We start from the raw sequence: 23,553 nt of genomic DNA on the forward strand, positions 1-23,553 counted from the left end.
CCAATGCCTCACAAAGAAGGGCACCTATTGGTAGATGGGTTTTTAAAAAAGCAGACATTGAATATCCCTTTAACCCTTTAAGCATGGTGAAGTTATTAATTACAATTTGGATGGTGTATCAATACACCTAGTCACTACAAAGATACAGGTGTCCTTCCTAACTCAGTTGCCGGAGAGGAAGGAAACTGCTCAGGGATTTGACCACGAGGCCAATGGTGACTTTAAAACAGTTACAGAGTTTATTGGCTGTGATAGGAGAAAACTGAGGATGGATCAGCAACATTGTAATTACTCCACAATACTAACCTAAATGACAGAGTGAAAAAAAGGAAGCCTGTACCGAATAAAAATATTCCAAAACATGCATCCTGTTTGTAATAAGGCACTAAATTAAAACTGCAAAAAATGTGGCAAAGAAATGAACTTTATCCTGAATACAAAGTGTTATGTGTGGGGCAAATCCAGCACAACACATCACTGAGTACCACTCTTCAAATGTTCAATCAGGGTGGTGGCTGCATCATGTTATGGGTATGCTTGTCATCGGCAAGGATAAATGGAATAGAGCTAAGCACAGGCAAAATCCTAGAGGAAAACCTGGTTCAGTCTGCTTTCCAACAGACACTTGGAGACAAATACACTTTTCAGCAGGACAATAACCTACAACACAAGGCCAAATATACACTGGAGTTGCTTACCAAGGCGACATTGAATGTTCCTGAATGGCCTATTTACAGTTTTGACTTAAATTGTCTTGAAAATCTATGGCAAGACTTGAAAATGGCTATGTAGCAATGATCAAAAACGAACTTGACAGAGCTTGAAGAATAAAAAAAATTTAAAAAATGTTGTACAATCCAGGCAAATATTATACAATCCAGGTGTGCAAATATCTTAAGCCTTGTTCACATTGGCAGTTTGAAATGACTCAAATCAAATATTTTTGCATATTCGATTTGAATCTGTTATTTTTCCTGCAGTCTGAACAGCCAAAATACACATGGAATCGAATATTTCAAGCCACATTTCAAAACACCTTCTTACATAGGTGGTTTGAAGTCAGATACAAATCTGATTCCTGGCCATGTGACTTGTGCCTGAACGGTCAAATCTGATTTATTTGCCCTCAAGTGGTTTTTAGACTGTTATTTGCCATATCTTGTTGCTTGCTAGCTACTCTCTTGACAGTTTGACAAGAATATGACGTGGTAGCTATCTAGCTTGTTAATTGTTTACAAACAAATTAGTGAATGTGCTAGAAAGCTAAACATCTACCTAGACAGCTAGTTGACTGCTGTGGCTAGCTAAAAAGGACTCATTTTGAAAGTTGGATCATCTTATCCTTTGAGGCTTTAAAAGTGTTTTTACACTATGATTTTGAACATTCACAGCAACTGGGAAACGTCCATGGCAGGCATTGAAGACACCTTAGCTTGCTACATAACTTCTGAGTGATTGGATGCGCAAGCACCACCACCAATCAGCCTACACCACTGTGCACACACCTGTCGTTACTTTGACAACTAGCGTAGCCATGTCAGCAAATGACTGCTGTCTGAATCCACACAAATCCGACTTGGTCACTTGTAACTTGATGTTTGGACAGTCAGTATTCCAAAACAGATTTGAAAAATATAACAGATTTGAGCATTAAGGCTTTAGAGACACTCAGAAAGACTGACAGCTGTAATCGCTGCCAAAGGTGATTCTAACATGTATTGACAACAGGGTGTGAATACTTATGCAAATGAGATATTTCTGTATTTGATTTTTTTTATAAATTTGCTAAAATTTCTAAAAGTATGTTTTCACTTTTTCATTTTAGGATATTGTGTGTAGATGGGTGATAGAGAAAAATCTGCCTGAATTCAAAATGGATCAAAGTAACACAACAAAATGTGGACTAAGTCAAGAGGTATGAATACTTTCTGAAGGCATCATATGTGTTGAAAACAGTATTGCTGATGAGGGTTGACATTTATGTTGATGTTTAGCCTAGAACAAACCATAAAACCACATTGACTTCCTGCCATTGCAGACACCAAGGCTGCAACCTGGACTCAGGGGTAGATGTAACATAGTAAATGTAAATCCTGGACACTCCATTTAGTATGATATGCTACATTTCGTATGGTATGTATTAAAGCTGCAATATTCCCAATCTGGCCCTCATACCATCATGGCCACTAATCATCCCCAGATTCCAATTGGCTCATTTATCCCCCCTCCTCTCTCCTGTAACTATTCCCCAGGTTGTTGCTGTAAATGATCATGTGTTCTCAGTCAACTTACCTGGTAAAATAAGGGTAAAATAAATAAATAAAAATGTAACATGTTGGGCGACCCGACCAAATTCACATAGAAATATGAGTTATAGATATGTCATTCGCATTGAAAGCAAGTCTAAGAAGCGGTAGATCTGTTCTATGTTCGCTATTTCTATGCTTCCCGTTCTTAAAAATCGTTTTTGTGTCTTTTACTTTCGGTTTTGTACAACAGCTTCAAACAGCTGAAAATACAATATTTTTGGTTATTGAAAATATATTTCACAGCAGTTTAGATGGTTCAATGATGCATGTTTTTTTGTCGCATAAACTGAAATTAGGCGAACTACTGGAATTTTAGCAACCAGGAAATGCCAGAGCGATGTCTGCATATTGCACCTTTAATTTGTGGATGTCCATCATCCATTTTGTATGATATGTTACGAATTACAATTCACATGATATGTTACGAATTTCAATTTGTTGTGGCTAACATTAGCTAGGTGGTTAGGTGGCTAACACTAACGTTAGCTAGGTGGCTAACGTTAGGTAGGCTAGGGGTTAGGGTTGGTTAAGGTTAGGGTTAAGGTTAGGAGTTAGGTTAAAGGGTTAAGGTTAGGGTTAGGTGAAGGGTTAGCTAACATGCAGTTGTTTGAAGAGGTTACAGAAGACAGAAATGCTAAAAGTGTCCCACTTCTTCTGAATTCACTCAAATAACAGTACTAATAACAGTACTACAAGAAAACATGTACAGGATATAGTACTACAAGAACCAGAGCCCTGACTAACCTAAGTACAGGGGGTCCCTTATGTAAACTGGATATCTTTCCTCCATTGGAAAAGCCTATAAAACTTTCCCACTTTAGCTACTCCATGCTGTCCTACTTTAGCTACTCCATGCTGTCCTACTTTAGCTACTCCATGCTGTCCTACTTTAGCTAGCTATGGTTGGTAAAGTGGGACAACAACAAAAACTGACTGAATTACAAAATGTAAACATAATATTGGCAACTTGCTTATGTATTTTGATACACCAGTACATAGTATGTACATTTACATCCCAAGTTGGCACAGTGCATTATTCAAAACAGAAAAAAGCTATGTCACTTACCTTACTGTGAGCTTCCTGTTTGAAGCTTGCTCTGCCCCCCTCTATGATGTCACACCAATTATGTGATGTGGGTTTGAACATGTGGTTTCTCTGAAAAGGCTTAGTAACAATAGTTTTGATTTGTCAGACCAATAAATAAATGGGTCAGGATTAAGCTGTCCCTGTTTATATGATGTCCCACTCTTTTTTAATTCAGCCTAGAGGTTTGGTTGATGTGTGGTTGTGTTCAACTCCCTACTCTGACATCCATAAAAAGGCTTAAAGGCCATCACGTTCCACATCAAATTGAATTGAGATTACATGCACCACTAAAACTACTGTATGTAGCCTACAATATCCTATGAGGATCATATTTCCAATGCCACAATCATGGCTAAGGAAAACACAATAAAACACTGAGTGCAGACTTTTAAATCCACTGTAACACAATAAAACACTGAGTGCAGACTTTTAAATCCACTGTAACACAATAAAACACTGAGTGCAGACTTTTAAATCCACTGTAACACAATAAAACACTGAGTGCAGACTTTTAAATCCACTGTAACACAATAAAACACTGAGTGCAGACTTTTAAATCCACTGTAACACAATAAAACACTGAGTGCAGACTTTTAAATCCACTGTAACACAATAAAACACTGAGTGCAGACTTTTAAATCCACTGTAACACAATAAAACACTGAGTGCAGACTTTTAAATCCACTGTAACACAATAAAACACTGAGTGCAGACTTTTAAATCCACTGTAACACAATAAAACACTGAGTGCAGACTTTTAAATCCACTGTAACACAATAAAACACTGAGTGCAGACTTTTAAATCCACTGTAACACAATAAAACACTGAGTGCAGACTTTTAAATCCACTGTAACACAATAAAATGACTAATTAAAATGTATTGAATAAATCCCCTACATTAGTGTAATTAAATTATAATTGTCTGTTTGAAGGATGCTGAGTGAATGGAATTTCAAGCCTCTCTGCCTCACACTAGAAAACAATTAGGCTATTCTGATTATAAAAAATGTAGATTTTTTTGCTATTTGTATTTGTTTATAAAAAAAAAATCCAAAATATTGGTTCACCGTCTACAATTTTCTACAAATGAAAATGATAGGTACACGTAATTATAATATCTTTCAATTTGTACTCCAATTTGTTTTACTACGGATGGGACTTGGGGTCAGAAACCATGGGGGTGGGGTGATGTGTGCGGAAGTGAAATCAAAACTCCATGGCAAACCACCTCGATCCTGTGATAGTTAGTAGTCGTTAGTGATCTGCCAAGTGATCCAGGAGCGAAAGGTCGATAGATCTCCATCTAATTGTGAAATCATGGAATCAGACAAGCTACTACATGTAGCTAACTTTAGCACGCTGTTTGTGTGCATGGTGCTAAAGTTTCCGCAAATATTTGTTTTGATGCGCGCGAAATCGACAACGGGAGTGAGCCTCAACAGTCTTCTGCTGGAGCTAACAGGGTATGTTTTACAAAGCAGTGCATGGGTATATTATACTCCATCCTAATATTTGCCTTTTTAGGTTCTATGAATGTGTAATTGGTTGTTGATTGATGTATTGCATGGTGTTTTAATTGTAAAGTAGAAATCGAATTATATGTGATGATACATAATTGCAACGCCTGCGAATACAATGTAGCCGTAAACATCATGCATAAATTAGTTACATTGTATCTAGTGAACCCATGACATGCAATACACTTCCTGCTGTCTGTGGTTGACTCATGTAAAATGAAAGTAATAGACATTCAGAAGAATGATGCCAAACCATACAGTCAATCATGATGACTGTATAGACCATGTTGCAGTGTTGCTCTGAATTGAAATATCCTTGTTGCAGGGCAAGTATTTATCAGATTTGGTTCAGCATCAGATTAAGAATGGCCCAGGGAATTTGACCTCATCCACCCAGATGGCAGTCTGCCTATTTTGTGACAAAAACAATCTGTGCGTTTGCTTGTTCTAATGGAACATGGAGAAGTTCTATATTTGTGAGACAGTAAATATATAAATGTGAAGAATATCAGTTATCATCCTCCACAGCTCACTGGATCCTGACACTGAGCCAGAATTACACTGGCTCTCAGGCAAGGAAGGAGTGGTAGGCCTACAGCATGGGTAGTTTACTGTCTGCCTGCTACTTCACATGACTCATCATGGTTTGTTGACGTTGCAGTCCTTAATTTCTCCTTTTAGCAACATTTACATTTTAGTCATTTAGCAGACGCTCTTATCCAGAGCGACTTACAGTTAGTGAATACATATTTTTTTATACTGGCCCCCCGTGGGAATCGAACCCACAACCCTGGCGTTGCAAACGCCATGCTCTATCAACTGAGCTACATCCCTGCCGGCCATTCCCTCCCCTACCCTGGACGACGCTGGGCCAATTGTGCGCCGCCCATGAGTCTCCCGGTCGCGGCCGGCTGCGACAGAGCCTGGATTCGAACCAGGATCTCTAGTGGCACAGTTAGCACTGCGATGCAGTGCCTTAGACCACTGCGGCACTCAGGAGACAGCAACACATCATCCTCTCACTTCTCTCATATCCTGTTGGCTTGAAGCACGTTGCACCATATATCACGATACACACCTAACTTTGTTATTGTTCTGGACCATTCTCCAATTTGGATCCTGAAGCATTATCGTATGAAAATGCCCTTAAATACAGCGCATGGTCGGGTCAGCAGTTTGCTCCCATGCTGATCCATGACTTGCTTGTTCACTTTGTGTTCCCTGTTGTTCCTACACAACATTATTTTATCTTCCATAAACTTAATATCACATTTCTGTGTTTTAGGTTCATTGTGTTTGTCACCTACCAGATGTCTAATGACTACCCACCCCCAACCTACTTGGAGTACCCCATCCTCATTGCTCAAGGTGGGCCATCTTTCTACCCTTGAAATAGTCCTGTTTCCCTGTTAACAATACTCTCCAGACAAGAATCCAACCACATTGTTAGCTGCTGACTTATCTTGCATCCCCTCAGGGTCGTTGCTAACCACAAATGGTAAAAAATTAAGATAACCTATTGTGGTTGTAACTCCGGGTATTTGTTCCCCAGTCCTACAATGGGTGGCAAAATGGACTAGCCTTGCATACCTGATCTCTGTATAAGTTTGTTACACAGTGAGTTACAGCATGTTCTTTTAATCCTGTTGTGTGCCATTATTTGTCCCAGATGTCATCCTCCTGCTCTTGATTCTACATTACAATGGCAGCCTGAAGCAAAGTCTGATTTATGCAGTCGTGTATCCTTCCCTGTTCATGCAACAAACAAACACACACACTACTCCTGATTTCACACACACACACTCCTGATTTATGTAATGCTAACATTTTGGAAATTGGTAGCAGACCCTTGACATGGCTTGATCAGGTTTGTGGGAGGCTGGCAACTACTCACTGTGCAGAAGTGGATAATTGATTTGGCCATGGTAAGTAGAAGACTGAGGAGAGATGTGAAAAAGAGCAGTAGGTTATTCAGACTGTCAATGTCCACAATGCCAGAAAGCTTATTGAATAATGAAGAACAGCTTGCAAAGGACTCTTATTAGTCACATTGGTGAAATTGTTTCCACAGCCAAATATAGGCATAGCACCAGTCAATGATGAAATAACATTGAAAGGTCTTTTGAGCAAGTTATCTAAATCAATTGTTTACCTTTCTTAACCTTTCCATCTCTCTCAGAGCCTGTGTACATTCATCAGTGCTGGCAGTAAGTTTGCCCAGCTCCAATGCCTGTGGCAGTCCAAGGACTCAGGCCAGGTTAGCGCCCTCTCATGGGGTATGGCAACCTACACATGTTTTGGTGAGTGAACCATTCTAAACTGCACACACACACACTTGCCCAGCCCCATATAGGCCATCACCCCTACAGACTGTTAGGATATAAGTATGAGTGATACAGCAACAAATTTCACTTAGCCTAGAGGGCAAATTGGAGCTATGACCAAGTGCCTGCCTAGGTGATATGGCAACCACAGCGATGAAGATAGTCATGGAATGTAATAATGTGATTTGTTAACTGTCTGTTTCAGCAAGGATTTACACCACCGCTGTGACAAGTGGAGACATGCAGGGTAAGTCAGTCCTGCCACTGCAGTTATCAGGTGTTGGCTGGAAAATGTCTGTTATTACTCATCATTACATTAGTGCGCAGCAGCATGTTTCTCTAACATCTCTGTTTTGTCTTCTGTTGTCCACAGTTCTGGTGCGATTTATTGTCATGACACTGCTGAATTCATGGGTGCTAGCTACAGTCTTCTACTACAGGAAAAGGGCTGGGGAAGTACAGAAGAAGCAGGATTAAGTCTCCTGTCACAAACATACCTGACAAATAGTTGTTACTACCGCCAATGTCAAAAACTGGACAATTTGCCTGCACACTCTTCTTTCAATGTTTAATTTCACCCAGACATGAGGCTGAGAACTGGACAGTTGGCAAACCAACCATTTTCATATTGAAAGGAGGATTTTATTTTCTAAAAACAGTTTGGTACCTTTTTCTTTTTACATTTAATGCTGGTTTTAAGCCAGACATTTATTTGGCTGTATTCTCAGTTTGACATCAGGTCAAGTTAGTGCAAACGATTTAAAAATGAGTGTTGACCAAACATATTGGGTGTGTTAATTAATCCTTTCTGTTGAGATGCAGATGTGTTTCTCAGGATAAAACATTAAACACAGCTAACTTTCAATACATTTTCTAAAGATTTGAATCAATAAACCCCATACCCCCTTTGAAATAGTGGCCTCCTGTTATTAGGTAATATTGGAAAGCGAGATAGCTATAAAAAAATATGCTAAATTAACAATTTGACTGGTATATGCTGATATCACACAGGACAGTGGTGCAAAATCAACTTATTTTTGACAAATTACTTTGGTATAGAAAAGACAGCATACACCTCAATGACCTAAACCAGAAGGCACATACATTTCTTTATTGTAGCAATATCAAACATGCATTCTGGATGAAGCGCCTTTAAATACAAAGTGGACAAGGCAGTATAAATAATACAATGTGCACTGTATGTCATGTAAAATATATATTGTGTATATTAATATTTATATATGTATAAAATGTGCTTTTCAGAAGCTTCTTGGATAAAGCAGAGCACTCAAAGCACACCATCTCTCCACCTGAAATATGAGCCAGATACACACCACGTGCCAAAAGAGGAATTCTTTACAAAAATATCAGAAAAACATTCAACAAGCTTCCATTACATGTTACTGTTCAATACATTTGTTGAGACTTTTTTTTCCATCTTTATTTAAACAAAGACAAGTAAACTTTTGATGTTCCCCTCTTCCATGGAGAAAAAATAAAATAATCTTACTGTAGGTGGACTTACCAAAGGAAAGGCATATTGGCAATAGCACTTTGAGGCCTTAGGGGCAAAATGCAACATCACACAGATGATTTTGAAGATGGTGGAGGGGCCCTCATCAAGTAGCTTTTGAATAGAAAATAGCATGTTTTCTAAGTCATACAATACTCGTGCATCATCTCTGGTTTGCTCAGATGTACATCCAAACAATGAAGGAGTCATGCTATGATATTAATGCTGCACCCCTTGCATTCAGCATTTCCCTCTTATAATTGTCATGCTGCGTGGTCTAAGTACATTAAGGCAATGCCAGGGTGAAGTGCTATAAGGTCAGTGTTAGCATCTGAACTTGAGCTCTATCCACCTACCAGTTTACAGTATAGTTCTCCTTGTGGGCGTAGTGTTCTGCACTAGATACTTGTGAACTGTATTATTGAAAGATGTCTTTGCCACGAGCATTCAGGTTGGCAGATCACCTCAAACCTCATCTCTTGATCTCTGCTTTTTCCAATGTGGATTTCTTAAGTGTTGTCAAGGTAAGTGCTTCAGCCCTCTGCTCTCACATGCCATTTGGCGTTATTGAGGCTGCTGTTCTGTGTTGAGTGAAAATCGGGATACCCAAAGCCAAACCCCTTCCCATGGCCTCGACATCCAACCGTCCCCTCCTTAAGGAACCTGGAGAGAAGTTGCTCTTCATATGCACACAGACGACAAGTAGGTGTGTTGGCCCATCGTTCTCGGGAGACTAGCAGTTGAAGTGACTGACAAAAAATACTATAGAACTCTCAAGGCGGAAATGGGATAGATAGAAGTCTTCTGGAAGAGTGAAGTGGAATCAAATTTGTGCATGGAGGAAATGCCAAGTGGAACACTGTTTGTTATCAGTCTTTTGATTGCGTGTTAGGAGGAAACACCCACCACCTCGAACCAGCACCACATTCCCAAGTAAGGTTAACTGGAAAAAGAAAAGAGGGGAAAAGTATTAGTTTCTCCAAAACCAACCCACAGCTCAGCGACATTGCCTGCACCACAGCATGCATCACCCCACATAGCATGCAGCTGTCACACATACAAACACCTATAGTCAACCTTGCAGAATGGATCTTTTGATTGTATGTTTTATTGCAAATCGTCAAGTCATCGGAAATAAACATACAAACCATCATATTATAACACTTTATCTTCTACATTAAAATGACTAGACAAACACACACACAAACACAGAGAAGAGGTAAGTCATGATGTGTCAATGGCCACTTTTGGAGTCTTCTCGTTGCATCCTGGGGGTGTCGGATCTAGGGGGACTGAGGTCAGAGGGAAAAGGTCACACAGGGTTCAGGAGGCGTCTGATATAAGAAATGGGATATCCAGAAAGGAAAGGGTTAAGGGTCCGATCATAGGAATCAGATCCAGTAGGGTTCCTGGAAACCTAAAAGTGTATGGAATATTTCCTGACATATTCAACTATGAAGACGAACACATGCACATTTAATTTCTTAAATTCAGGTACACAAACCATTTCCTGGGCATGGTCCAAGAATGCCAGGAAATAGATTAGAGAAATTTAAGATAAACAATATTCAGCTGAGAATATCAGTTCTATTCCAATACAACCAAACTCACTGCACACCATGCCTTACTGAGGATTTACCAAGGCTTTTACCCTATCTGCTCATCAGAAATCAAAAGCATCATCATCGATATCATCTAACTCCCAATGCCAGTCCTGTAGGTCAAAGCCGAGCAATCTGAAAGAGGAAAGTGGTGTTGAGCATGGCCCCAAACCACAGAGCACTGGTCACATCCTTTTCACATGTAAGTATTTGATAGGTGTAAGGTTACCCCTTTTTCCATCCACCAGAGCCCTTGCTTTACGGTCTACGTCTGGCCTTTGGTTTTACCTGCTCTTGCTGGGGGGCAGCTGTCTGCTGGGCCGCCTCATGGACTGGCTGGGCTGGACCTTCATGGTAGCACGGGGTGAGGAGCGGGCAAAGTGCTCAGGGGCAGGCGGCTTCTTTGGGATCTTCTTGATCAGTCGTCCCACCCACTCCTGCTGCTCCTCCTGCGACACAGCCAGCAGCAGCAGGTTCTTGGCCATGGATACGTCATAGTTCACTGCAGGGGGACAAAAGGAAGGGTTTATATTGTGTTTTTAAGACAAAGAACTGTGCAAACAAACTTACGAAACAGCGCTGCACACCTCAACCCCCTAACCATCCCTTGATATGTCCCTGACAATGTATTTTTATATGATTACACAGTGCCTTCAGAAAGTTCATACCCCTTGACTTATTCCACATTTTGTTGTGTTACAGCCTGAATTAAATACTTTTTTTCCTCACCCATCTACACACACACACATTACCCTATAATGACAAATTTATTGAAAATAAAATACAGAAATATCTCATTTACATAAGTATTCACAACCCTTTGCTATGACGCTCCAAATTGAGCTCAGGTGCATCCAATTTCCTTTGATCATCCATGAGATGTCACTACAACTTGATTGGGGTCCACCTGTGGCCAATTAAATTGTTTGGAAAGAAACACCTGTCTATATAAGGTCCTACAGTTGACAGTGCATGTCAGAGCAGAAACTATATCATGAAGTTCAAGGAACTGTCTGTAGATTTCCGAGATAGAATTGTGATAAAGCCTATATCTGGGGAAGGGTATAAAACAATTTCTAGAGTGTTGAAAGTTTCCAAGAGCACAGTGGTCTCCATCATTGAAAAATGGAACTACCCAGACTCTGCCTAGAGCTGGCCGTCCGACCAAACTGAGCAACCGGGCAAGAAGGACCTTGGTCAGGGAGGTGACCAAGAACCTAATGACCACTCTGACAGAACTACAGAGTTCCTTGGCTGAGAGGGGAGAACCTGCCAGAAGGACAACAGTCTCTACTGCACTTCACCAATCTGGGCTTTATGGGACAGTGGCCAGACGGAAGCCACTCCAGAGAAAAAGGCATGTGAAAGACTGAGATCATAAGAGATTCTGTGGTCTGAAGAGACAAAAATGTAACTCTTTGGCCTGAATGCAAAGCGCTATGTCTGGAGAAAACCAGGCACAGCTCATCACCCATCTAACACCATCCCTACCTTGAAGCATGGTGGTGGCAGCATCATGCTATGGGGATGCTTTTCAGCGGCAGGGACTGGGAGACTGGTAAGGATTAAATGGGGAACAATGAATGGAGCCAAATTCAGGCAAATCCTTGATGAGTGCAAACGACCTTAGACTGAAATGAAGATTTACGTTCCAACAGGACAATGACCCCAAGCATACAGCCAAAGCAACACTGGAATGGCTTCAGAACAAGAATGTGAAAGTCCTTGAGTGACCCAGCCAAAGCCCATTGAAAATGTGGAAAAACTTGAAGATTGCGGTTCACGGCCACTCCTCAGCTAACTTAACAGAGCTTGCAAGGAAGAATGGGAGAAAATCCCCAACTCCCGATGTGCAAAGCTGATACAGACATACCCAAGACAACTCAAAGTGGTAATCGCCGCCAAAGGTGCTTCTACAAAGTATTGACTCAGGGGTGTGAATACTTATGTAAATGAGATATTTCTGCATTTAATTTTCAATAAATTAGCAAAGAATCATAAAAACATGTTTTCACTGTCATTATGGGGTATTGTGTGTAGATGGGTGAGAAATCTATTTAATCCATTCTGAATTAATGTTCACAACAAAATGTGGAATAAGTCAAGGGGTATGAATACTTTCTGAAAGCACTGTATGTAACCCTGCTCTGCTATAAGCAACGACAACATCCTCACGCCCCACCCCTACCTTTGCAGGGCGCGATGATCTCCTCCTTTTTGTCCATGTGGTCCTTGTGGCACTTGATGTGGCAGCGCCTGCACTCCAGGGCGGGAGGAGGCTTAAACATGTTCCACAGGGGCTTGGTGCACGCCTCACAGTTGGTGGGGAAGTGGTAGAGCGTGGGGATGAACTCGTGGCCCTTGTGGCAGATGTAGCTGGACTTCTCTCCGCTGGCCAGCTCCACTGGGAACTCAGGCTCCTTCTTACACTCTCCCTCGTTGGCATACAGAATCTGAGGAGAGAAGGAAGAGATCATCATGGTCGATGTCAATCATTACCATCAACAGTATGAACTAGTCACATCACATGAATCGTTAAATAAATGCATGAACAAAGAGCCATAAGAAGCAAGGGACCTGGAATATCCTGGGGATCTCTTTGGCATCAGCACGGTAAACATCCGTTTGAGTGACAGGCCGCACGTGGAAGAGTTTACTGAAAAGGGAAGAGAACAAAACGTTTAAAAGTTTAAGAAATATATTAAATACAGTTATAGCATTAGCATGATTTAAATTTAAATAAGAGGAGCAGATAGATAGTCGTTACTCACTCGATATCCAGCACCATGTAGGGGTTGGATAGCTCTTTGTCCTGTTCGCTGTTATAGAACAGAATCTTCTTGCTGCTCACAACCACATACTAGAGAGACAAGAAAACATTTTTAACTGTAGAACATCAATAATATCAAACTAATGTTTGATCAGTCAAGCCAGGTTGAAAATCTTTTCACCTTTCTCTCCCATCCAAACTTCTTGGTGTTGTTCCTCACAGGCAGTGAGAGCCATCCCTCTAATCTCATTTCTGCGAGAGAAAGAGGGGGAAACATTAAAACAGAAGGGCAATGTTGTGATAGATCTACATGCTTCACAGTTTGTACATATTCCCAGGAAACATAGCGTTTTCCATTTCAGTCCACAAAAATTATGTAAACAGCAGATACATAAAATGTCCACAGCAACTCCGCACACATTATGGATGGACTCAACTGCAAAACATGCAGGTTTAATGGTTTATGTTTCAGCTGCAGAGAAGTGTTCCTTCATGATGGACAAAAGATCAATCAATCAACCAATCAAATAAATCAATGTATCAATCACACAAATCATCTGAGTCATTAGTAGCCTATTATAAGTAGCCTATTATAGTGAGCCTGTACACATACTGGCAACTGGACAAGTCAAAAACAATCACATGCCAAAGACAATAGGAAAGATAGATGGCACTCCAGGACAAGAGAGTAAGTCACCTCATTTCCCCCCCATTTGTTTTTGGCCACGTAAAATAGAATAAAGGTGAAATCTTTCTTGTATTTAAAAAAGTGTGGTTACAGAAGGACTCTGAAGACAGCAGATAGGAAGGCCAAACCAGACTCCAAGTACTAAAACTGTCCAGAGATGGAAAAAAAGGAAAGAAAGGATAAACGAGAGGAAAGCAAATTGGAAAGGATAGAGGAAGACAAAGTAAGAGGTATATCAACATTACAGTAAAAGGTAAGTGTAAAGATCATAGAGTATATAAACTGTAAAGACAAAAGCTCAAGTGGTCTTAGTTCTTTATTTAGCAATAAGGCCTGAGGGGGTGTGGTATATGGCCAATATACCACAGCTATGGACTGTTCTTAAACTGAATTCTTCCGGTGCTCTAAGGCAGCCCAATAATTGTTTTCATTAATTGGTCTTTTGACCAATCAGATCAGCTCTGAAGAATATCTGATGTGATTGGTCAAAAGACCAATTAGTGGAAAAAAGATCATTTAAACGCAGCCTGTTTGCTACATACTTCAGTCAGACTGTCATCATTTAAGTTGTTTGTGGTGATGTCAAAATGAGGGGTGTAGTACAAAAAGTAATCAGTGATTGGATCATCTCTTACCAATCAGAGAATCATAGCCAATGGCAAATCTTCTAAACGCTGCATACCCACGTGTGTTCTGGCATTGGCCCAACCCATTGGTTTTTGGGAACAATCAGAACGGTTAGAATGTGTTTGCGTTCTAGAAATCGTTGGGGAGGTACTCAGATCCAGACTCATTGTGGAGAAGAAACGTCCGTGGCGTAGCGTTTGGCCGGAGCAAGGAGTCTGGGTAGCCAGGCAACTGTTCTTAGGCACCACGCAACGCGGACTGCCTGGATACAGCCTTAGCCGTGGTATATTGGCCATATACCACAAATCCGAGGTGCCTTATTCCTATTATAAAACAGGTTACCAACGTAATTATAACAGTAAACAAGTAGTTGTGTGTCATACCCGTGGTACATTGTCTGATACCACAGCTTTCAGCCAATCAGCATCCAGTTAAGAAAATAACCAAAAGTCAATTTAAACATACATGTGAGGGACAAGGCTATGTGAACAGGACTGCTTGTACATTGGGTTTTGAACGCACATACAGTATAAAATGGGTCCTCCTTACCTGTGTAGGCATCGTCCGCATCAAAGTCTGGCCCACTGCTGATGCTGGCTGATTCCAGGGAGGAAACGTTGGCGGAGCTCAGGAGGTTACGTAGCTGCTCTATGTCACTATCCTTACTGTCCAGGGCCATCTGCAGCTCGATGCGTACCTGACTCTCATCTGCTATTTGCTATTTGACACAAACAGGGGCAAAGGAAACATACATTTGAAATGTCTGTATATTGTATATTTTGAGGCCCCTGTTAACTTCGTTGATCTCTCTTGGTGTGACTGACCACCTGCATGTCATTGATCTCCCTCTGGTAATTAATGATGGTGCTATACAGGTGGTTGTGTGATGGTTAGTATAAGGTTGTGGTTGTGTTGCACTTGGACTGACCGCCTGCATGTCGTTGATCTCTCTCTGGTACTTGATGATGGTGGAGTTGAGTTTCTCCTTCTCCGATTTCAGCTCCAGCTGCAGCTTCCTGTTCTCCTTCTCCTTCCTGCGCACGTCAGTGTCGTTGCCGCGCCGACTGCCTGCCGCACGTACCTCCTTCCTGTTCATGATCTCCGCCAGCTTGTTCACAGCCTGATGCACACACAAGATAAATCAATAGTCATGATGAACATTAAAACAATAAAGACAAGTGTCTTCAACACGATTTCCTTGCTACGCAACATTGTAAAGCTTTGAAGAAATGACATTAAAATACATCTACCTGGGTCTTTAGTGTTCTCTCTGACTGGAGCTGCTTCTCAAACGCGAGCTTCATTTGGCTCATCTGCTGCTCGTCATCCTTGGACGTCTGCAGCTCTGAACACATTGCAAATAGAAGAATAGAACATTATCTGATGTTGAACGGAAATATAGCAACCACACAGACACCCACAGGCTGGAAGCAGAAAATCACCTTCAAGCGTCTCCTTGAGTTTGTTGTTGAGCTCCTCCTTCTCATTGGCTAGGTTAGCCACATCGCTGGTGAGGGTTCGGTTGGCCTCCTCCAGCTGGGCAGGAAAGAGCAGACAAAAAGTGAGACCAATCCAATAGTATTTAGCTACAGAAAGCATTCTCACGGCCCAACAGGTGTCACCTCAGTCAGACTCACAGATCTATTGGTTACAACGCTCAATTCCGTTGTTGTTTACTCCTGGTCCTGGCTATAGTCCCAGCCCAGTACTAGCACACAAGCAAACCTGACTAAGCTTATCAAGTTCTTGATGATTATTCAATCAGTTGAATTCTGTGTTTTCTAAAGCACTAAGCAGGGACAAAAGCCCAATCCCAATGCAGCCCACTGCGGCCTTCCAGGAACAGGACACCAGGCAGGGTTCGTACAGACAGTGGCAAGTCAAATTCAAGGACGTTCAAGTACTTTTTCAAGCACTAATATTTATTTTCAAGGACCATCAATTTGTAATAGTTCCTATTATGCAATTGTCTTTAGTCGCCAATAGTATATCACCACAACCTCATGAAAAAACCCAACTAACTTATTACTCATCACTACCTGACAAGTTCTACTCAATAATACATGTTTTACTACTTATTTACTACATACAGGAGTGGTAAGTCAGGACTGAGGATGTTGACCGATTTCCTTATATGAACTGTAACTCAGTAACATGTTTGGAATTGTTGCATGTTGCGTTTATTTTTTTGTTCAGTGTACATAATATTAAATTGTCTTTATATTTAAATGGTCTTTATACTGTATTTCACTACATTTTAAGTCCCACAGGTTGTCCCAACACATAATGACATGAAAGTGAATTCTGATAGTGTATAAGGTCCTTAGATGACTCAAAAATGTTGTATTCTATACCCATTTGAAGAGAAACAAGTTTTTAATGTTTGATTAAAGACTCTCAGGGGACCCTATTAACATTTTTTGGGACCCCACATGGGTCCCAGACCCCAGGTTTGGGAACCACTGTACTACTAACCTCTCTCCCTGCTTGCTTCAATGCTTCCTCTCTCTGTGTATCTCCTTTGCAGCCTGACTCACCACTGTCTCTCTCACTACTCTCTATAAAGGAAAGGTATTTTGTTATGAGAACTTATAGTAGCCCATCTTTTGATTATAGCTAGCTTAATTTCAGTCAACTGCTCCTGCTGAGTCAGGCTCCGTTCAACATTAGCCTCTAACTTCATCCTTCATCCTTCTAGCCAGCTAGTTATAGTCCCCTGTAGCTCAGTTGGTAGAGCATGGCGCTTGCAACACCAGGGTTGTGGGTTCGTTTCCCACGGGGGGCCAGTATGAAAATGTATTCACTCACTAACTGTAAGTCGCTCTGGATAAGAGCGTCTGCTAAATGACTAAAATGTAAATGTAATAGCCAGAGCTCTAGAGTTATCTAGCTAGCTAGACATCTGACTGACATATCAGCGACCAGTTGTACACTCATTCTCTCGAGAGTCAGGGGGGGTTTGTTTGGGCGATGTCTGTTGACACGCAGGAGTCGAGGGATGTTAAAAGAATTCCCACTGTCAGCGTCATCTCTGCTACTTGCCACTGTAGGTCTGGGCTGAGGTAGCTTGTTTCACCTGTCGGTCATGGGCGGAGTTTCCCGTTGGACAGTGGTGAATGAATGCGCTGCTAACAAGGCAAATCCGGGGGATCAGGTGAACATGACGAGCATACATGAATCATTCATGATTCCATTCGTTCGCAGAGGTAGACGCAATTAGAACTCTGATCAAGATGCCTTCTGAGCGTTTATCAACGCTGGGAACGCAATAATAAGTGGGTAAACGATAATTAACCAAATAAAAATGGTGAGTAAACGCTATTTCATAAATAAAACATCCATGGTTGGGTCTGGCAAAACCCATTCATAAACATCAATATCCTGCCAGGCAGGCTTGAATCTACATTTGCCTGGCATTTTATCTATGGATGTGACGTTTGGCGGCGCCTAATCAGTCAGTTCTGTACCTGCCTGGCTGAGTGGCAGTGTGGGTGGAATGAGCGATCTCACCTGCTAACCAGAGCGCGAAACACGTGAGGAAATAAAACTCTGTAGTCTGCCAATACATTTTTGTAATATTTTTCATATTAACATATTTGATCATTTTCTGTTCTCCTCTCATTTTAATTCAAGTACTTTTCAAGTACCAACTTGAGAAAATGTCTGACTTTCAAGGTATTCCAGTACTTGAATTTCAGAGTGCCAAATTCAATTACTTTAAGCACCTTGTGCAAACACTGACCAGGGGAACATGGACCAGGGCTGACTCACCGAGCCGATGGTGATGTCCTTCTCGCCCAGCTCCTGCTTGTGTCGGGCCATCATCTCCTTGAGCTCCAGCTCCTTCATGATCTTCTCCTTCTCCAGGTCTGAGTACTGCTCCTCAGCGATGGAGCGAGCCAGCTGCTCCGAGTCTGCCTTGGTCAGTGTGATCTCCAGCTGCGCCGCCAGGGAGTCCCTGGGGGGTTGGGGGTGTCACAGGTCAAACATGTCACATCATGGAGCATTCAACATGGGTGTTGGTTGTGTTGTTTTTTGTGTCGTTCGTGTAAATAAATCAATAACGATATTCATTACAAGAACTCTGTAAAGAGGAAGCAGGCTTAAACCAGACCCTAGAGAAGCCCATCCTCTTCTGGGTATCTGGTCAGATGTTTATAAGTTCAGCAGGACTTGAGTTGTAGACTAGTCTCAGTAAACAGTGTAGGGCCACGCCACACCACTTCCTTGTACTCACCTCTCCTCTTGTAACTCCTGAAGTGATTGCTGCATGTCCTTGTAGAGCTTGCTCTTCTCTTCGCATTCCTCCTTCAACTCCCGCACCTGGGTCTTATACAGCGTCTGGGCAACACAGAGATGAGCATCTTCAAAACACAAATTCACACTTCAAGAATGCATACAAAGGGTGCAAGTTATCTCAAGTTAGGATTCCGCTCTCAAAGACAAACCATTAAGTGTTATAGTTGCAGCAGACTTACCGAAAAATACTGCTCAGCCTCTAGCTGGTCCTGAAGTTCCTTCATTTGGCCATCCGAGTCCTGCCTTTCTCTGTGGACACAAACACAAATTAAAGTTTGTTTTATTGTGATGCCATTTTCTGTCTGCATTATTAATTGCAAAACAAATCCAAAGTAAAACATTAAAAAGGGAGAGAAAAGAAAGTCAGAATGTTGACTGACTTGCGTAGCTCCTGGTTCTGTTTCTCCAGGCTGCGTTTGATTTCCAGCAGGTGGTTGGCCTCCTGTTTCAGCTGCTTCTCAGAGGTCTTCAGGGCATTTAGCTGCTGGTTCTGGGCCTTCAGGTCGTTCTGGGTAAGACTGCGCTTCTGGGTCTCCTGCTCAATCTTCAGGGTCAGGTTCTTCACCTCCTCGGTGAGCCTCTCCTTGTGCCTGCGGAGCTCGTCTAGTTTCTGCAGGGACTGCTTGTAGTCACAGTCCAACATGCTGCTATGTTTCTCCAGCTCCAACATCCTGTTCTCCACACGCAGCTTGGACGCCCTCTCCTCCTGCAGCTTCTGCTCCATATCTGGGGGAGAGAGCGAGAGGAGTGATTTATTTAATTGGATTTGACCCTGCTAACCAGAGTCTAGTTTATTTACAGAAGACTGATTCCTGTCCTTTGTCATACCTGAGAACTCAGGAACGATCTTACCCTTCATGGCCTCAGACTTGGCGCCTTCGATCGACTCAATCTTGCTCTTGTCCGCAAGCCGTGCCTTGGTGGCTTTGTGTGATGCCTCCTCCTGCTCCAGTCCCTGTTGCAACACCTTCAGCTTGTACGTCATGTCTATCTCCTTGTTGTTCTTCTCCTACAGGAGAGAATAGGAAAGATAGTGGGTTAGAAAAGGCTCAAGAAAGTGCGCGAGAGAAAGTAAGGAAATTATAGATGTAGTGATATGAATCAGTGTGGATTACCTTCTCCAGATCGGTGAGTTTCTCCTGTAGTTGTCTCTTCTCTGTCTCTGCTTTGGACAGGATCTGTCTCACCTGCCAAACCTCATCCTCCAGCCCTGAGATTCGCCCTACAGAGAGAAAAATGTCAGCGAAGGCCAAATCATGCTGCGAGAGACGTACGTGTGAATACACGCACACAGTCTCTCCCACACAAACAAAATCCCCACTCACCCTGCATGTCTGCGATGGTCTCAGAGCCCTGGCTGTGTTCTCTCCTCTCAGCCTCCAGTGCTGCCTGCAGCCCGATGAACTCCTTCTCCAGGGTGAGCTTGGAGCGCTCCAGCAGGCAGCACTTGTCCTGCAGCTCTCTGCCCCCAGCCTCCAGAGCTTGCAGCTGCTTGCCGGTCTCCGTCTGGGCCTTCCTCAGCCTTGTGGCCGCCTCTTGCTCCGCACGCAACAGAGCGTTGGCCTCGTCCAGCTGAAGTATTATGGAGAACACGTCAGTCACTTTGTAATGGACATTCCAATCACACACATAAACACATGCACATAAACACTCAGTATACATACGTGGACATATGCACATTAACATATACAAACAAGCAAGCACATAAACACACAAAGCCATTTTATCCAAAAGCAGAAACACACACCTGTCTTTGTAAGTGAATGTTCTTCTCATTGGATATGTGCGAGTTCTGATTTCTTTTCTTCATTTCGTCCAGCTGGTCTCGTAGGCTGTTGACTGCAGACCACATCACAAGTTAGATATGAAAGTATACAGTGTGTGTGTGTGTATGTATATATGTGTGTTTGTTCAGCCAGCGGTCCTCACCCTCGTTCTCCAGGCTGCGTTTCCTGTCTGCCTCGCTCTCTGCCTTGCGATGGCTCTCCACAGTCTTGTGCTGCAGTAGAGCCTTCTCTCTCTCCAGCTGCCTCAGACTCGACTCCAGAGCCTTCCTACTACTCATCTGTCAACGTACCACCACAAAGGAAAGTGTTGTAATGGAACAACTCATTATTTCTTGGTTGCCATTTTTCTCAGTTGTGTGCTATAGTTGTATGCTATATTGCTACTGTAGCTCCAAAAGTTCTCACCTCTTCATCAAGTTCTTTGGAGATTTTCTCTAGACGACTGGTGGCAGTTCTGCAGGAAGAGAGTGCATGTCAACTTTCTCATCTCCCACGATCATACATGTAACGCTAATGGTTTTTAGTTAGGCCAAAGCATGATGATGCCTACCTGCACTTGTGCTCCAGCTCATCTTTGGTCTGCATCTCATTATTGAGCTGCTCTTCCAGCTGGTGGAGTTTCTTCTGCAGCTTGGCTGACTGAGCGAGGAGGAAGAGGAGAATGAGGAAGCACAACTGTTACGATACACTTCACCTGGACTCTGCTCTGACACTATAACTTACCATTAGACCACAATTTGTTCAAAGCCAATTGATATCAAAACAGTGGAAATTTGAGTCAAGAAAGAGAATACTTACCATCACAATATCCTGCAACAGATGATAAATTAATTAAGTTAGTTCGGCAAAACAATTTCAGTCAGCATAGAAGTCAATAAGCTGAGCCTTTCCAGGATTAGCTTGTTGTTTAGCTACTGGAGGAAAGCCTCATAAGTGTTTCAGCATCGCAAAGAACTTGACAGATTGTGTACAACTCCTCAGCTCAACTACAGGAATTATTCTATTATAACCAGTTATGACATGGTTATTATATATTTGCATTAGATTAATACGCACAAAATAGAATTACATAGAAATAGAATTAGAAATACCCACCTCTCCTTTCAAGGCTGCTGAGTTCACAGTCACAACTGTTGAGTTATTCACACCGCTTAGTAACCTGGAGGAAACACATTGGTGTTTGAGAAACTAACAGCGCATACACATTTTCATACTCCTTAACATAATCAAAGCTTGGTAAAACTTAGTAACTCATGTGAAGTGGATGGCTGAGGTCAAAATATTGCCCATGATGAGGAGGGGGTGTGATAAGGAGACATTCATTTTCAAGTCTTACTGGTCCTCCTTGAAGTATGTGAAACCGACGAAGGGAAGCTGGTTGCCCACAAAGGCCTTAGGAGTAGGGAAGGTCTCCACGTCACCCTTGTCATCTTCTATCTCATCAAAGTTACTGGTGTCAATGTCACTGCTCAATTCTGGAACCACAGGAGCGGCCGCTGAACAGTTGCAAGAGAGGCGAGATGGGAGAGAAAATATATATATATTGTTTGTGTTATTCATGTAATTTCTAGGTATCCATATGTAATATGTTGTGTATTGTACCAGGATGATAAAATGTGTATGAACAAATAGCAGACCGTACAACAGAGACACCTACTGTTTCTAATGCTGTCAAAGTTCCATTGGTCATTCTTGAAAAAGGGATGTCGTTTGATCTCCTCCACTCCGTTGCGGCCCAGTCGTACATCCCTAAACACCAAATAAAGGGCCATGGACTTCTGTTATGAGAGCTGAGATAGTTCAGTCTGAATATCGGTCGGTTTATTAGGACTACTACCAAAATTACTTTGCAAACTAACTTGATGTTTTTGTAAATCTGGTTACTTGATTTATTTTTTATCATTGTTACCGGTCTGTCAAGAAGGCACAGATTAGGTTTTTGGCGTCTTTGGAGATCTCTACGTCATCTGGAAAGTTGAGGGAATTCTTGTGGTCCATTATCTTGCTGTAGGTTCCAACAAGGGAGTCGGCATAGAACGGTGTGTCACCTAATGGGAACATAGCAAAGAAATGAGGTGCAAAATAATGACAACATGTTCTAAGCAGTCAAAACTGTTCGCTGCTCTGGCACCCCAATGGTGGAACAAGCTCCCTCACAACGCCAGGAGTCACTCACCACCTTCCGGAGACATTTGAAACCCCACCTCTTTAAGGAATACCTGGGATAGGATAAAGTAATCCTTCTACCCCCCCCCCCCCCCAAAAAAAATTATAAACACAAATTGTAAAGTGGTTATCCCGCTGGCTATAGGGTGAATGCACCAATTTGTAAGTCGCTCTGGATAAGAGCGTCTGCTAAATGACGTAAATGTAAATGTATTTACCCTGGTTATTAGACCTATTAATACAGTTCACATAAACTTTTTTTTGATCTGGAAATTATATCCTACTCCATGAAATCTTATTCGCAGCTGGTTTGATAGTATAAATAGTATAAAAGTAATCATTCTACCCACCCCCCCTCCCCTCCCCCATAACCATTTTTTATCACTAGTTATCAGAAGTTGAATGCACCAATTTGTAAGTCGCTCTGGTTAAGAGCGTCTGCTAAATTACTTAAATGTTAAATGTTAAGCAATTTGCTTACAAGTTCTCTAATATATTTTTATAGGCAGACTTTAAATATCTTAGTTCCAGTAAAATACTTTCCTTCAGTTAGTGGAAACTAAGAATGAGTCATTATTTCTGAGACAAACAAAGAGCGGGAACATGAACACCAAGAAGTTAAACAACACCAACTCACCGACTAGCATCTCGAAGATGAAGACACCTACAGACCACCAGTCACACTCCCGTCCGTAGTAACCATCTCCACCCTGCGACTTCAGAACCTCAGGAGAGATGTAGTCTGGAGTGCCAACCGCTGTGTCACAGTGCACCATGCCAGTCTGCAACAAGTCAATCCTTCAGTTAGATACACTATCTCAAGCAAACCAGGTATGAATCATCAAGTACAGTTGAGTTCAATAA

General features: G+C 42.0%; 2 protein-coding genes across 2 annotated transcripts in view; one reads left to right on the plus strand and one right to left on the minus strand.

The window, feature by feature from the left end:
• The first annotated feature begins 4,551 nt into the window (after window positions 1–4,551).
• Window positions 4,552–8,103, plus strand: LOC311102949 (solute carrier family 66 member 3-like). The gene is made up of 7 exons (XM_084144446.1): window positions 4,552–4,860; window positions 6,200–6,282; window positions 6,584–6,653; window positions 6,782–6,839; window positions 7,094–7,214; window positions 7,444–7,485; window positions 7,612–8,103. Exons 1-7 carry the CDS (start codon window positions 4,715–4,717, stop codon window positions 7,713–7,715), a joined length of 624 nt encoding a protein of 207 aa, XP_084000572.1. The 5' UTR covers window positions 4,552–4,714; the 3' UTR covers window positions 7,716–8,103.
• A 1,617-nt stretch (window positions 8,104–9,720) lies between these two features.
• Window positions 9,721–23,553, minus strand: part of LOC311102300 (rho-associated protein kinase 2-like) — a 49,647-nt gene continuing 35,814 nt past the window's right edge. The window contains exons 6-32 of the mRNA XM_084143602.1: window positions 23,327–23,471; window positions 22,433–22,571; window positions 22,181–22,272; window positions 21,860–22,019; window positions 21,619–21,682; window positions 21,322–21,333; window positions 21,074–21,162; window positions 20,929–20,977; window positions 20,666–20,801; window positions 20,484–20,575; window positions 20,062–20,308; window positions 19,852–19,958; window positions 19,589–19,745; window positions 19,117–19,462; window positions 18,916–18,985; window positions 18,675–18,778; window positions 18,209–18,395; window positions 15,880–15,973; window positions 15,688–15,782; window positions 15,366–15,557; window positions 14,987–15,155; window positions 13,304–13,374; window positions 13,124–13,212; window positions 12,930–13,008; window positions 12,541–12,805; window positions 10,641–10,854; window positions 9,721–10,043 (exon numbers count right to left, since the gene is read on the minus strand). Coding sequence (XP_083999728.1) covers window positions 9,986–10,043; window positions 10,641–10,854; window positions 12,541–12,805; window positions 12,930–13,008; window positions 13,124–13,212; window positions 13,304–13,374; window positions 14,987–15,155; window positions 15,366–15,557; window positions 15,688–15,782; window positions 15,880–15,973; window positions 18,209–18,395; window positions 18,675–18,778; window positions 18,916–18,985; window positions 19,117–19,462; window positions 19,589–19,745; window positions 19,852–19,958; window positions 20,062–20,308; window positions 20,484–20,575; window positions 20,666–20,801; window positions 20,929–20,977; window positions 21,074–21,162; window positions 21,322–21,333; window positions 21,619–21,682; window positions 21,860–22,019; window positions 22,181–22,272; window positions 22,433–22,571; window positions 23,327–23,471 — 3,522 coding nt within the window. The 3' untranslated portion in view covers window positions 9,721–9,985. The remainder of the gene's footprint in view (window positions 10,044–10,640; window positions 10,855–12,540; window positions 12,806–12,929; window positions 13,009–13,123; window positions 13,213–13,303; window positions 13,375–14,986; window positions 15,156–15,365; window positions 15,558–15,687; window positions 15,783–15,879; window positions 15,974–18,208; window positions 18,396–18,674; window positions 18,779–18,915; window positions 18,986–19,116; window positions 19,463–19,588; window positions 19,746–19,851; window positions 19,959–20,061; window positions 20,309–20,483; window positions 20,576–20,665; window positions 20,802–20,928; window positions 20,978–21,073; window positions 21,163–21,321; window positions 21,334–21,618; window positions 21,683–21,859; window positions 22,020–22,180; window positions 22,273–22,432; window positions 22,572–23,326; window positions 23,472–23,553) is intronic.

The sequence above is a fragment of the Coregonus lavaretus genome (assembly GCF_964263955.1).
Source record: "Coregonus lavaretus genome assembly, chromosome: 27".
NCBI classification, from domain to species: domain Eukaryota; kingdom Metazoa; phylum Chordata; class Actinopteri; order Salmoniformes; family Salmonidae; genus Coregonus; species Coregonus lavaretus.

Coding starts and splice junctions, on each gene's coding strand:
- LOC311102949 (XM_084144446.1), top strand. CDS start 4,715: ATGGAATCAGACAAGCTACTACATGTAGCTAACTTTAGCACGCTGTTT. Junction 6,840..7,093: donor GGATAATTGATTTGGCCATG/GTAAGTAGAAGA, acceptor CATCTCTCTCAG/AGCCTGTGTACATTCATCAG. Junction 7,486..7,611: donor GACAAGTGGAGACATGCAGG/GTAAGTCAGTCC, acceptor TGTTGTCCACAG/TTCTGGTGCGATTTATTGTC.